A 14,858-nucleotide genomic window follows, 5' to 3' on the forward strand; every position below is an offset into this window, starting at 1 on the left:
CCCATTAACTCTGATGTTTAAGTGCTGCCTCTGGCTTCTGGTTATTCCAGAACCTTGTCATTCCCATTGATATTGTAAAGCCCACTTGTGTAATAGCTTCTTCTGTCAGTCCTGGCCTACAGAGAACAGATTCTCCTGGACTTTCAACAATGCATGAAAGTCCCCCTCTCACCAGCGTATTTCTTACCATCTTGGCTAATGAAGTGTCTTTCAGGCCCTCCTTGGAAACACAACAGTGGCAGGTCTTCCAGGTTTATACATAAGCTCCTTCCAGCATTCCAACTTCTCTAAGCCTTTTGAGATTCCCTCTATTTGCCACAGCATCTCTGGCACCCTCTGCTGCCTTTACTGTGGCCCTGTTTTTTCCAGTCTTCAAGCATCCTCTCAGTAGTGTATTAGAACTGTCACCCAGGACCCCTTTACAGACAGGTGTTACTGAATTCCTTATTTAGATTTTTTTCTGCCTCCCTTGATTCAGTACCCCCAGGAGCCACTCCCAGGCAAGCTTTCCAGGTTCCTGCCAGTACATGCTAGCCAAGTCCTGCAGCTCTTTTGGTTTATTTTCTCCCTCTTTCCTTAGCAAGCCTGGTACTTCCCTGGTCAGGTTTTGCTTAGACTTGATCTTAACTATATTCCTGGTGGTCAAAGGGAGGTGGGGACAGGTCCTCAAGAGGGCAAGGATTATCTTAAAAATAGAGTTGCCAGATTTAGCAAATAAAAATATGGGAAGTAGGAAATTAATATCCTAAAAAATTATTCATTGTTGATCTGAAATTCAAGTTTACCTGGGCATCTTGCACTTTATCTGGCAATACTATTTGTAAAGCACAGCTTCATTTGAGAACTCTTTATAACCTTGAAGCAGCGGAAGGGCTCTATCTTCCAAAAAGGGATTGTTGGTCACCTCTGTAGGCACAGAGGCTTCAGGCCATTCCAAGTTCTCCTAAACTCCTCAGCCTGACCTTCAGCTGTGCCTCCCCTCGGGCGGCAGGAAATGAGTGTCTCTTTAAATGCTGTCAGGGAGATACTCTGACTCTGCTGCTCAAAACTGTTGATTAGCTGAGCCTGTGATTTTCTCTCTGCAAAGAATCAATAGTGATTACCAAGACCTCCTCGGGTCCACAGTCCTTCCTTACAGTGCCTGTTGCTCCTGTACCTTTCAGCTGCCTGAGACAGTGGTTTCTATACTTCTCAGCACAATGGAATCACCAGAGGGCTTCTAAAACACTGGTACCCATGTCCTACCCCCAGCAACTGTGATGCGATTAGTCTTAGGTGTGGTCTGGGTTTAGGAATTTAAAAAAAATTTTTAAATATTTGTTTAAATTACAGTTTACCTTTAATATTATTTTGTATTAGTTTCAGGTATACAGCATACATGGTTAGATAATCATATGCTTTACAAAGTGTTCCCCCCAATATTTCCATTACCCACCTGGTACCATACCTAGTTATTACAATATTATTGACTATCTTCCCTATGCTGTACGTCACATCCCCAGGACTATTCTGTAGCTACCCATCTGTACTTCTCAATCCTTTTTGCTTTTTCACCCAGCCCTGTAACCCCCTTCCCTCTGGCAACCATCAGTATGATCTCTGTCTACGAGTCTGTTTCTGTTGCTTGTTCATTTATTTTGTTCTTTACATTCCACATATACGTGAAATCATATGATATTTGTCTTTCTCTGACTGACTTATTTCACTTAGCATAATGCCCTCTAGGTCCATAACACACTCTAGGAAATTTTAAAGAAATTTCCAGGTGACTTGCATGCTAGGACATTGTGCCTGCGAGTGCATCCCCTTGTGCCTCTATCCCATTAGGGCTCACTGCAGGTAAGTCTTAGTAATCCACTATCACAACTTCCAGGCAGTATCAAGACCTAGTCCCCACCGTCGTCATTCGGCTGGTGAGTAATCCGACTACGAAATCTCATCCTTCGTCTTTACTTCCTAGGACCCTTCCTGGTATCAGGTGTCTTAGAAAGGGTTCCCTAGATGCCGAGCCGAAGACAGGGAATCTTATCCAAGTGACTTGCTGGGAATGCTCTTAGGAAAAGAGAGGGAAGAAGTCAGGAATAGGGCAGGAATAAAAACCAGCAAGAGTGTGGTCCTAGCTGGAGACCTAGATCCCACAGGGAGCTCCAGAACACAAATTCTGCTGTAGAGGTAGCCCCATCTTGAGGCAAGGGGGCTGAGCTTTTACCTTTTTTTTTTTGAATCCTCATCGGAGGATATTTTTTCCATTGCTTTTCAGAGAGAGTGGAAGAGAGAGAGAGAGACATCGATGTATCAATTAGGAATATTTTGTTTCTAGAACAGAAAGTCTGATTTAGGGAATAAAATCAACTTGAGGAATAAAAAAAGGGGTGGGAAAAGAGAAGGAGAGGGAGAGAGAGAGAAAACGACTTATTGGCTCACGTAACTGAAGAGCCCAGGAGTAGATTTGTTTCAGGGGTGGCTGAAGGGGCCTGCCTGACATCACCATGATCCATCTCTTGGATCTGCTTTCTTAGGACTGGCTCCATCTTTGGGTTAAACATGAATTAGACAATAAGCTGAGTGACAGATATGCTGGTTTCCTCAAAATCTACTTACTCCTTTTGACAGCAGTTCCATGATTCCTGAATCAAACATCCATGCCTGGATTCTCTCTTTCTTTAGGATAAATTATCTCCGAACACCACCAGGTCTTCCCCACCACTCCTTTCCTCATGATTATACCAGAGCCTCAGCATAGGACCACTTGGGTTCACATTGCACCATCCTGCCCCAACACAACAAAATACTTGGTCACTGTCCCGCTGCTCTCATAATTCTTTTGTCTTCTCTTTATTCTCATACTAAATTACTTCAGTATGCTTTCTTTTTGGTTCTCTTTTCTCTTCTTAAAATGAGCTCTTCAACTTCTACAAGATGATGCAGCCTTTTCTCTTCTTCCCAAGATAATACATGCAAACTGTTTAACACAGTTCCTGGCACATGGTGGGCTCAAAAAATAGCGATGCTGATGCTGATGACAATGACAGTGATGATGCAACATCACTCCCTTACATAGGTTTGAGAAGACTTGGCAATTGTTTCTAATACTTAACACCCCAATGCAAGATTTTCTTCATATCTCACTTTTCCTGCTACAAACAAACCATTGCTAGTAAGTTCTGGATATAAGCAATTACACGGGGGAACGAAATTTCTTAAAATTCTCATTGACCTGCCATCTCGTTTCTTTAAATCTTGTTACAATATTTTTTTCCCTCCCAAGACTATTTAAACCCTGAGGACATTCACACACGTTAATATGCATGGCTGGTTCGGACACAGACACAGATTTATTTTTAATGTTAAAAAAGCATTCCTTTTCTTTCTTTTAAAATTGATAATGAGAGTCTCAAACTGTAAGAGAGTTCAATAAATAAATTTAAAACTAGAGAAGAAAACTAATGAATTGGTAAAAAAAAAAAAAAAAAGAGGACTGATTAGACTGTTTGGATTGACTTCTTTTTTTAATGGAATAGACTTGATGTTTTCCCATCAAGTGGGCACAGCTCAACTGTTCTTACAGAGGCCGTGAGGTCTGAAGCCTGAGGGCAAATACTTGATGTGTGCAGTTAAAAAGTGGCAGGTGGACTGGTGGAAACAGCATACAACTAGTTTGTGCTACCACTCAGCAAGGCAACCATCCCTGGCATGTTTAAACTTCGCATATATGCTTTGGGTTGCAAATATGAATTTAAGAAAGAGTTTTAATTATTTAATAGTCAGTTATCTAGAAATAAAGAGCCCCTGCTTCCTGCTCTGGTCTCTCGTATCTGAAATTATCCTCTGCCCTAATTCATGCTGGGTCTATGATAGAGAAAAAGACCTACTCACCCTTGGTGATTAAAAGACTGATGTATAATGCTATTTTTAGTCTGCTAGCTATGCCTGAGACATCTAGCCTTTTCAGCATCATATTTTAGGGTTTCTTTCCTCTCATTCTGACTTAGTACAGAGAACTCCTGTGGTTCATCTCTCATAAACAACTCCCTTAAGTTTCCATTGCCCTGTCATTGGAGTCTGCTTCTGTAGCGAAGTCTACTTGGCCCTGCCCCTGGTCTGATGAGCCCAGGCACCAGGATCCAGTCTCGAAATGTCAGGAGGCTTTGCCTAGTTCAGATCCTTAGAAATGCCATACTTGTGCCAGTTTCCTAACTGATCTTCCTGCCTCTGATTTGCACACACCCCTCTCCCCAACAAACCGTCTTCTGCATGACTGACCTCAAAATCTTGGCTAGGGACCCCTGCCCCCCTTTTTATCTCAACCTGACTGCTTAGAATTTTATTTAGCAAGAACAGAGCTCTCTGCTACCTTAACAGAGAAGCAGATATTTTTTGAATGTCTGTAAATAATCTTGACAAAGGGGAGATGAGGAAGGTCTTAGAGAGATGGCTTTGGCCTCAGACAGTAAAGATGGAAAAGTCCCATGGGCATAAGGTGATTGCATCAATCATCTCAGTCCTTGGGTTGAGATGCTGAGAGAGCGACTTCTTCATGTGATGCTGATGTAGGAGCAGTTGTAGGAGCATTTCTGGCTTTCAGCAAGGTGTGGAGGGACTTCTGGGCTGAGTGTCATATGCAAATCCTCACCCAGCCCTATTACTCCACGAGGGTTTCCTCTTCCCATTCTCCCACTACTAATGCCCCCTCGTCACCCCCAACCCCACTCTGCTACAAGCTTCACAATTGCATGTTTGCTGGGTTCCTCTCCTCTCTCTTCCTCTCCTCTTTTCTTCTCATTTGTATAATCTGGATTGTCCTTGATCTCATGAGGTATGTATGCATTATTAACTCTATTTATACATAAGGAAACTGAGAATCAGAGAGATTAAGTAATTTGCCTAAGGTAACATGCCAACTATAGCAGTGCCAGTCTATCCCACCCAAAGTCCACGCTCTTGCTGCATTACCCTGTGCTCATGCCCACTTCCCAGCTCTTCCAGCGAACAGGAGGAACCAAGCGGCACCTTGGTCTGAAGATTGGGAACCTAATCTGGTCATGGCTCTCTTTGGTGTTTGGTGAATCCCTCTTCTCTTTGCTCTCATGTGCCACATAAAATGGATGCTTTCTAAGTTTTTTCCATTTCTCAATAGACTGTTAGGAAGATTTAGTGACTTTTTACTCTGAACACTATATATTTTTTTAAAAAACCATACATTCACAGCTTTTAATCTCTGAAACAATGATATACAATCAGATTTTAGGAAGAGAAGCCACTTGTAGCATTGAGCTGGCACCAGTGTCAGGACAGAGAACTAATTTCTGAAATAAGTTAGTGTATGTTTAAAAAAAGTATCTTTTCATAATAAAAACACTTGAAAAGTACTGAGCACTCTAATCTCTATGTTACACTTGCTTTTAAAATACTTTACTGTTCTTGTGTGTATATGAGTAGGAAACAATATGACTGGTGCCAGGAGGAGGAAGGCTAGGATACTTCATCAGTAGACGGCCTTGATCCAAGACTAAGCATCTCTGGTTCCTCCAGCTCTGTGATTCTGATTTAGACTCTGCAGGTATAGGGTCCTATAAATATTGAGATGTATTTCCCTTTCCTTTTCCACTAACATTTTTTATTACTACAGTCAAAAGTGTAGATTAATAGGAAGTAATTTGAAAAGTGGGAAATCTTATGTGCTTCCTCCTAAGATGTGAAAACTGATTCTAATCTCTTTTCTGCTTCCTTCATTATTAATGCCTTTTATCCTTAATACTTGTTCACAGGAAAGTATTAAGTAATATATAAAGAACAGACAGAGATAACTGCCTACATGATTAAAAGTGTTTTGTGACATGCAGGCAAACATAAAGTGCAGCAAGGTTCAGAAATGTTGCCATAAATGGACAGTTTTCCTTTTCTATTTTACTTTAACCTTGCCACCGCCCCACACCTCTGAGTGAGTTCACTTCACTTTCTGTGTCCCATCTCTCCAGACCCTGTCTCCCAATTCCTGTGATACCCAGCCTCCATCAGTCCCCCATGAGGGACAATAACTAGTTGGCTTCTTTTAAGCTCTAAAATATAGTTTCATGAAATGAGAGGTTTTACTTTAGTTAATAAGGATGTCTACTAAAATTGAGGGGTAGAAACAGGGCATATCACTACCTCCTGTGTAGAATCCTGTACTCTGTTAACCCTGCTTCCTGTTGGCTGGGAAGAGCTGGTCTGGTGTGAAAGCTCTGAAATAATGGGTTCTGGAGGCTGGGATGGGTGAGGGGATGATTATCCTGGGTAGCCAGAGGCAGCTCTTTAAGGGAGTGAATCCAAGTTGTACTTAGAGTGGGTAACTAAAGTTCTAACCTGGGAGGAGGAGCTGATTATCAAGTCTGAGTGGTGTGGCAAGGACAGGAGGCAATTCAGTGGTTGAAAGCCAGGGCAGTTAGGGAGAAGTTGGCATGTAGAGCATGAAACGGCCCAGACCAAAGGGTTTAGAACTAAGGCTGTGCACAACCAGGAGAATACTTGCTTATTCAGTGACTTGAAGTTCTCCTTGGGAAACCTGGAGCTGCTCTATAAATTGGTCATTGGCCAGAGTCATGGTGCTTGGTGGGGAAGGAAAGTGTTGGAACAAGAATGAATTATTGCTGGAAAGGATGTTCTTGGATAAGAAGGATATGGTGTCAATTTTGTGCAGCCTGGGTAACAGTGAAGTATGTGGACCCACAAAGGTGGTGGTATTTGAATCAAGCTTTAACAAGAGTTCAGTAAGCAGAAAGAGATGGGGAAGAACATTCCAGAAATATTCCAGAATAGCATAAGTGAAAAACCCCAGATAATACAAGCTATATTTCAAAAATGATCAGTAGCTAAACTGGGCAGAATTATGGTTTTACAATATGAGAAGAGGAACAATAAGGTTGGTAAGAGAGTTGAGTTAGTTTTGAGTCACACTGTTGATGACTTTGGGTTTTAGGTTGAAGGCAGTCAATGGTAATGTTCTTGAAAATTTTGAGTAGTGGAGTTCCAGGTAAGGTGGTAGATTAAATATACACATCTAATTCCATTACCTCTTGAAATTCCATTAAAACTAAAGAAAAAATTATTTTTAAATTTAAATGGAAAAATTTAACAAGTGCAAGAATAGGGAAGGAGACAACAGTTTGGAATCTGAAAAGTAGGTGGATGAGTGGTAAATAACTGGCAAGACAGGACAGCCAAATCTTATTTGCTGGTTGGGAAACCCAAGAAACAACCCAATTTACACCCCAGCATCATAAAAAAATCTCAAGAACTGGCAGGACTGGTAAGCAAGTGAGGGTGAAGATACGGAGAAAAAATCAAGGCCGAAATAAAGAAGATTCGGTAAGGTTGTTTGAGAAGCAGCTGGAGCTGAGCTCCCCTTTCCTATTTCACACCACTGCACAACCTCCCTCTCCCACCCTGGCAGAAGCCTGGAGTCTTGTTGTCTGGAGAGGGTAAAGAAAAAAGTGTTTGAATTGAGAGACATCTCACACATTTGAAGATGGAGTTACCATACTGAAAATACATGGGTCAAATAAATTTATGTATACTAAGTCAAGACTGCAGAGACTGCACCACTAATACACTCATGAACACACACACACGTGGAATATATACATGAAATATATGGAATATATGTGGAATATACATAGAATATGTATAATATATGGAATACACACATATATAATAAATCCATGCACACATATATGTGCATGCATGTATAAGTATATACATACTATATATACACTACATATTGGTATAGTGTGTCTGTGGAAAGATACATCAGAAGCTGGAGGTTGGAATTGCCTCTGTGGTTAGGATAAAGGAATGTGAGAGGGGTCTTCTTTTCACTGTTCACCTCCTTGTTCCTTTTGATGTTCTGGACAGAATGCAGGGTAAGAGAGATAGTAGACTAGGGTTAGTTGGGTGGTGATTGTCATGTTCTTAGAAATAAGAGCCTGACTGAGAAAAGAAGGGGTGGATGCTAAAGCTGGAGGGACACTTGCCTGGCCTGGATGTGGCAATACAGTGGAGGTGAGCAGTGGGTGTTGAGGGAAAGGTCAGAGGGGAGTAGTCAGAGATGACTCTGTGCTTTCCGGCCTGTGCTAACACATATGAGGGCACTGAGTGGATGAAACTGGCTTCAGAATAGTGGAGGGAGGAGGGTGAATTGCAAAAGAACAGTAAGTGGCAGGGGCGGAGGGGGAGGATTGGGAAGCAGCAATTGTAGTTTACTTTCCCCCTGACCAAAAACTCATCTTCACTGGTCAAATCATGTGCCTTATCATCCACAGCTTCTGCCTTATGAGATGATGGAGTGGCTTCAGGAAAAGTAAGTGACATGTCCTCAGGAGGTACCACCTTGGAGGGCTGAGCTAGTGTAATGCAAGATGTGGTACAGGCACTCAACCTGCAACCAACCAAAATGCTGTCTGTTATGGCCAGAAAACATGGAGCTGGGAAATAAAGGGATAGAGGGGGTGATGCTTTCCAAAATGTCACCCAGCTCTGCCACTTACTAAGTTAGAGACCGTGGATAAATTGCTTTAACCTCGCTGTCCCTAAGTTTCCTCATCAGCAAAATGGGCATCATATCCCAATACTGACATCAGAGGGTCATTATGAGTATTAAGTGGGATAGTAAATTAAAGGTTCAGAAGAGTCCCTGGTACAAGGTAAACCTCTTTTAACCTTTCTTGTCCTTCTTTTCCCCAGAAAAGAAACATAGAAGGAACCCAGAAGGTCTAGAGAATTTAATATACAAAGGAAGGATGTTTTTACCAGAGGACATATTAATGTTTCATTCAATATTTAAACAAATAGTTTTGAGGTACTATCTTAGGTTCCCTGGGATTCATTGATGAAAAAGTTAGACACATTCCTGCCCTCACAGAGCCTAGACAGTTTTCCCCCCAGAATTTCCCTGCATTTATTTATTTATTTATTTATTTATTTATTTATTTATTTATTTATTATTTTTAATTGAAATATCATTGACATGTAACGTATTAGTTTTAGACTTACAAGATAATGATTTATGCTGTGAAATGGTTACTACAATAAGTTTAGTTAACATCCATCACTACACATAGTTACAAATTATTTTTTCTTCTAATGAGAGCTTTTGAGATCTATTCTCTTAGCAACTTTCAAATATACAGTATAGTTATAGGAATTTATAATAATGTAAGGACTACTTTTACATTAGCCTTTGTTTAGTGTATATAAAAGCACACAATTTAAAAATTACACAGTATACAAGGTAACAAACTGAAAAGCAAGTATCTCTTGCTTAACTCCAAATTTCCCAGTTGTCTTTAGAAACAACCTGTCTTACCCAATCTTTTATGTCTTATTACTGAGATTAACATATAGAATTATATTAGCCCCTCTTTCTCATACAGTGGTTGGGGAAAGGAAAGAGGAGAAGGTTTGGGATGAGTCAGAGGCTTCTAGTTGGGGTGCTTGGACAATGAGGCTACCACAGAGACATCAAGATGAAGGAAGTACATTAGGAAGACGGAGTAACGTCAGTCTACAGGGGTTGAGTAGTACTGATGAAGTAGAAGCAAAAAGTAGACTTTTACATCAATTTAATGAAAATTTACTGAGAACTGCTTTGTACAAAACATGTTAGGAACCAACAAAATGCTTAGAGTCTAAGGAAGGCAGAAGCAGGGCAGAGCACACAAATGGTAATGTTACAAGAACAAGCATGGCTATCCCAGTTGTCTAGAACTCTCCAGGGTCTACGGAGCTATTTCTGTAGCCTCCCAAAGTTCTCTCTAGGTTTCAACTGAAGCTGCTCCATCCCTTAGTGATGTTGCTTTAGAGCCAGGGTCTGGCTATTATATTCCTCTCCTGCATCCAGTTTTCTAGTTGAGAACGATGCTCATTGTCTTCAGACACAAGTTCACTAGCACTGTTCTGGGCCAGCCAATATGTTCTTAGGGTATCTATGAGCTAAGTAAGTCAACTTCTGGATGATTTGCATCCTGGTCTTACTAATTTTATTCCAGCTCTTTGTCTCTCAGCCATTAGTTGGAAAAGTCCTAAGTGTCCCTCCATTTATCAAGATGATAGCCCTCTATCCCAAGCTCCGCTTTCAGCCAGGTGAAACATCACAACAACCCGGTATCATCAAAACCTCTCGCTGACCACCCAGGAAACAACTGTCTGTCTTAAGTCCACTTGGACAAACTGTCCGTCTATTGCTTGTCCCAAGGCTTGTGAAAGGACTGGACAGACTGAGCATTCATATGCATCTCTGTTGGTCAAGATCTTTCATTTTTTTCTTTTTTGAGTATTGTGATCTCTCTATTGGCTCTTGCGCAGTTGCCCAGGCCACCATCTCAGCCAGTTTTGTCAACAAGAGAAGTAGGGCTCACGATGCACAGCACTGTCCTGCTTTATCCAGCACTCTCGGCTAAGGCTTAGCGATAGCTTGTTGGACACGTGTGTCCTCTTCAATGTCATCAACAACCAACATGGAAATGGCTCCAGGATCCAGAGTGCTTCCATCTCTGCCTCTCCTAGTCTCCCAAATTCTGAGTTCGTCTGCTTTCCTCACTGACCCTCACAGAAGAACAAGAACTCCTTACCAGAGGGTAGACATTTCTCAAGGCATCATAATTATATTACTAGAGTACATATTTCTTTATATTTCAAAATGTTAATATTAACACTATATACAGACATAAAATATATAGCTCCCACTTAGACTGGAGAGGGAGGTGTCCAGTCATTGATATACAGGATAGATTGAGGTACTACCTTAGAATCCAGAGTAGACAAAAGGCACTATTCAAAGAAATGGGAGTCCTACAGAAAACACACTGTGTAAAATTAAGAAAAGAGATCGAATCTGAAACAGGAGGCATCGGTCCTAAACATTAGGAGCCAATCAGTGTGCTCTGAGAGGAAAAGCAGCAGATAAAATCTGCTCCTGGCATAGGAAAAAGAGCTGGCATCATAGAGAGGCTGTTTCATTTAGAGGGGTCCTAGAGCCTCCACTGTTATTAATGGTAATATTGTCTTGCCCTCTGCGAAGGTTAAGAGAGATAATAAAAAGGTCAGCCAAGCCCTAGCCAGTTTGGCTCAGTGGTTAAAGCGTCAGCATGTAGACTGAAGGGTCCCGGGTTCGATTTCCGCCCAGGGCAGGCTCGACCCCCAGCCCTGGTTGGGGTGCATGCAGAGGCAACCAGTTGATGTGTTCCTCTCACATTGCTGTTCCCCTCTCTCTTTCTCCCTCCCTCCACCCTCTCTGAAAAGCTATGGAAAAACTACCCTCTGGTGAGGATTTAAAAAAAAAGGTCAGCCAAGAACTTGAAAAGGAAAGCATGTATATCATAGGCTTGTGCACTCGAAACCTATATGATCTTATTAACCAATGCCATTCCAATAAATTTAATTAAAAAATAAAAAAAATAAAGAGGAACCACCCCACAAGGGATAAAAAAAATAGTCAAATGGACTTTACTCTTTAATTAAAAATGTGTAGCACTTTTATCACCTGAGGCTGTCTCCGAAATGTTAACACATTGGGCTTCGTCAGACCTTTCAGGTACACGGTTTTCTACTCTGGAAAAAAAAACAAAAAAAACAGTTGGGTTAGATTTCACAGTAGAGCCACTTCCCTTTTTCTAGATTTCAATGACAGGGCCAAATATAGGGGGCACTGTGATAGGAGTGAGGTGAAACAAACTATTGAAGAGAGAGGTGGAGAAGTGTCATCCACACTTCCTCCAATAACTACCCTTTACTTTTGTCTCGGCCTGTCCCTGCCCTGTGCTGAGTCCCTGCTGCCTTCCCTCTGTAGGCTCTTCCCTTCCGGACCATTTCTGAACTGAGTCTGACAGGGCAGGCAAGATCTCAGGACCTTGGCTCACCACCCAGGATCCCTAGGCTCACAGTGGCTGGTGTATCCAGAGAGGCCCTATGCACCCTGGGATCTGAACTGCGTCTCTGTGACCAGGCTCTTCACTGAGGGTTGCTTTGACCCCAGGCCATGCAGCTAGAGCCCTGGCATTCTTGACAAGCTCGATTCCTCAATGGGGATGGAGGTATGGACAATCTGATTGCGTCATGTTGTGAAAGGACTGATTACCAGGAATCTTCATGTGTTCCTTCATGCACACATTCAATGTTTTCAATAAATATTTATTGAGCACCTACTATACTCCATGCGCTGCTGGGTGCTGGCGGTACAGTGATGAGCTTAACTGATACGATCCCTGCCCTCTATAGAGTTTAGTTTAGTTCAGTTTATAGAGTTTAACAAGACAATAACGCATATATGTAAATATACTTGGTATTATAAAGTAAGAGGACAGGGATTCACATGACATTATCATAGGCTGACATAATCTAGTTTGGGAAGGATTTTTAAGAAAGTGCTGCTTGAACCAAGATCTGAAGGACGAAGTGAAGAAGTAGCAGAAGAATATTCCAAGCAGAGGGCACAGCAGATTCAAAGACACGGAGCTAAATGGAACACCCTGTCATTCCTCACGTATTCGTGCGTTCACTCCACACGTGTGGGATGCTCACCAGTCCAGGCATCGTGCTGCGCCCCGGGGTCACCGTGGTGAATATGACTCAGCCGCAGCAGACCCCTTTGGTAATGACTGCTCACTTGGCCGTGACTGAGCACTGCGCATCGGACACCCCGCCATCCATTTACAACTAGGACATTTTCCTCCAGGTCCTTCTCATCTCGCTTTGCTTTCCCTCCCCGTTAGCTCGTGTTTGCTGGAATCTCAGCAGGCCTCAGATTGAAGCCTAGTCAAGTTATAGACCCTCTGGGAATCAGACCTCTTTCAACAACGTTGTAGGGTCAGGACTCACCTTTCCTGTTCGCTCTCTTCCTCTTCTGCTTGGACGACTTCTGAAAGAGAGCAAAACCACCTCAGAAAATGCATTGCCCAAAGACACTAAAAGAGGAAAAGTGCGAAGAGGCTCCGAAGTCCTAGGACTCAGAGAAAAGTTGTAGCATCCCATGTGAAATAGATGGTTACTTGAATCAGCATCAGGGGCACTGGGAAGGAGCTCCTCGCATCCAAAACGTAAATGTCTTCATTCGCTCACTGTGCCGCAAGTTCTAAGGTTGAAATAGGATTTTCACTTACAAATTTAGTCTTTGCTAAAATAAAAATACTAGTGGGAGGGGTAACACATTTAGTTTCAGCCGTCAGTTAGTGATCAGACAAGAGTTTCCAATCCTTTTCTGAAAGTAAGATTTAGGAGGAAAAGATGATGTAAAAGTGGGTTGGCCAGCTGGCACGACCAGCTACACAGTGTCGGATGCATGGGCCCGAGTGGGGAAGCTCCAGCCGGCTGGACCTCCCAAAGCCTGAGTTGCTACTGTACGGACTTACTACTGATGCAACCTGGGGTGCAAATTCCTCTAGGCTGACTGCTGTGATAGTGCTAGGTCCCACTCAGAGCCTGACAGCAGGGGTTGTTAACCTGGGTGTCCATGGAGGAATTTAGGGACCACAGGGATCCTCTCAACAGCTCCCCTGACGGTTTGAACACTTTCTATCAGTGGCAGTTCTCTAGTGTGTGTGTGTGTGTGTGTGTGTGTGTGTGTGTCTGAGTGCATGTTGAAAAATAATCAGCTTTATTGAGGTATAATTAATATACAATAAAATCCAATCATTTTTCATAGAGATTTTGGTGAGTTTAACAAGGGTATTCAGTCATGTAATTACCACCATAACCAAGATATAGAACATTTATATAAGTCCCCAAAGTTCCCTGCTGCCCCTTTCCCCCACCCTATGCCCTGGTAACCACTGATCCACTTATGTCACAAGAGCTTTGCTTTTTGCAGAATTTCGTATAAGTAGGATCATATAGTGTGTAGCGCTGTAGCGCCTGGAGTCTTTCACTTAGCACACACAATGCTTTTGAAATTCATCCGTGTTGTGGCATGTTACCAGCATTATCCCACCATTAGTTTATTCATTCGCCAATTGATAAAACCTCGGGATGCCAGGGATGCGTACCATAAAGAAGGCTGCTGTGAACATTCGTATGTGTGCCTTTGCGTAGACATGTGGTTTTTATTTCTCATGGGAAATATCTAGAACTGCAGGGCTGTGTAGCAACAGTGCATGAGAATGTCAGTAGTTTCACATCTTCCTCAGAACCCGGTACTTATTAGTCCTTTTAATTTTAGCCATGTTCGTGGGTATGTAATGGTATCTTGTTATGGCTTTCATGTGTATATCCCTAATGACTAATGATGTTGTGACTGTGTGACTATGTTTATTGGTCTTTTATATACCTTCTTCTGTTAAGTGTCTGTTCAAGTCTTTTGCTCCCTGCCTTTTGTTAAATGGATTGTCTTCTTATTACTGAGTAGTAATATATAATTATATATTCTGGATATAAGTCCTTTATCAGATATACATTTTTGCAATATTTTCTCCAAGTCTGTGGCTTGACCTTTCATTTTCTTAAGAAAATCAAAGGGCAAAAGGTTTTAGTTTTGATGAATCTCAGCTTATCAATTTACGTTTTTATGGTATGGTTTGCACACATTGTGCCCTAAGATTTGGGTAAGGTAAGGTCATGAAGATTTTCTCTTCTGCTTTCTTTCAAAAGCCTTTTAATTTTAGCTCTTACATTTAGATATATAATTCACTTCAAGTTATTTTTGTGTGTGCCTAGTTTCATATTTTCCATGTGGATATCTAATTGCCCAACATCATCTGTTGAAAAGACTACCCTTTCTGCATGGAATTACTTTCACACCTTTGTCGAATCAGTTGGCCATGTGAGTTTATTTTTGTACTTTCCATTTTGTTCCATTGACTGATGAGTCTGCTTTCACCAGTATCATGCTG

At 41.8% G+C, this 14,858-nt stretch overlaps 1 protein-coding gene across 9 annotated transcripts in view; it reads right to left on the minus strand.

Moving 5' to 3' along the window:
- The window catches only part of CD86 (CD86 molecule), a 71,495-nt gene that overhangs the window by 5,022 nt on the left and 51,615 nt on the right, over positions 1-14,858 (minus strand). For all 9 annotated transcript variants that reach the window (XM_081138490.1, XM_081138486.1, XM_081138484.1 and 6 more), the window contains 2 exons: positions 12,853-12,892; positions 11,519-11,586 (listed from right to left, as the gene is read on the minus strand). In XM_081138490.1, the coding sequence (XP_080994616.1) occupies positions 11,519-11,586; positions 12,853-12,892 (108 nt within the window). The remainder of the gene's footprint in view (positions 1-11,518; positions 11,587-12,852; positions 12,893-14,858) is intronic.

The sequence above is a fragment of the Miniopterus schreibersii genome (assembly GCF_964146895.1).
Source record: "Miniopterus schreibersii genome assembly, chromosome: 5".
Classification (NCBI taxonomy): Eukaryota; Metazoa; Chordata; class Mammalia; order Chiroptera; family Miniopteridae; genus Miniopterus; species Miniopterus schreibersii.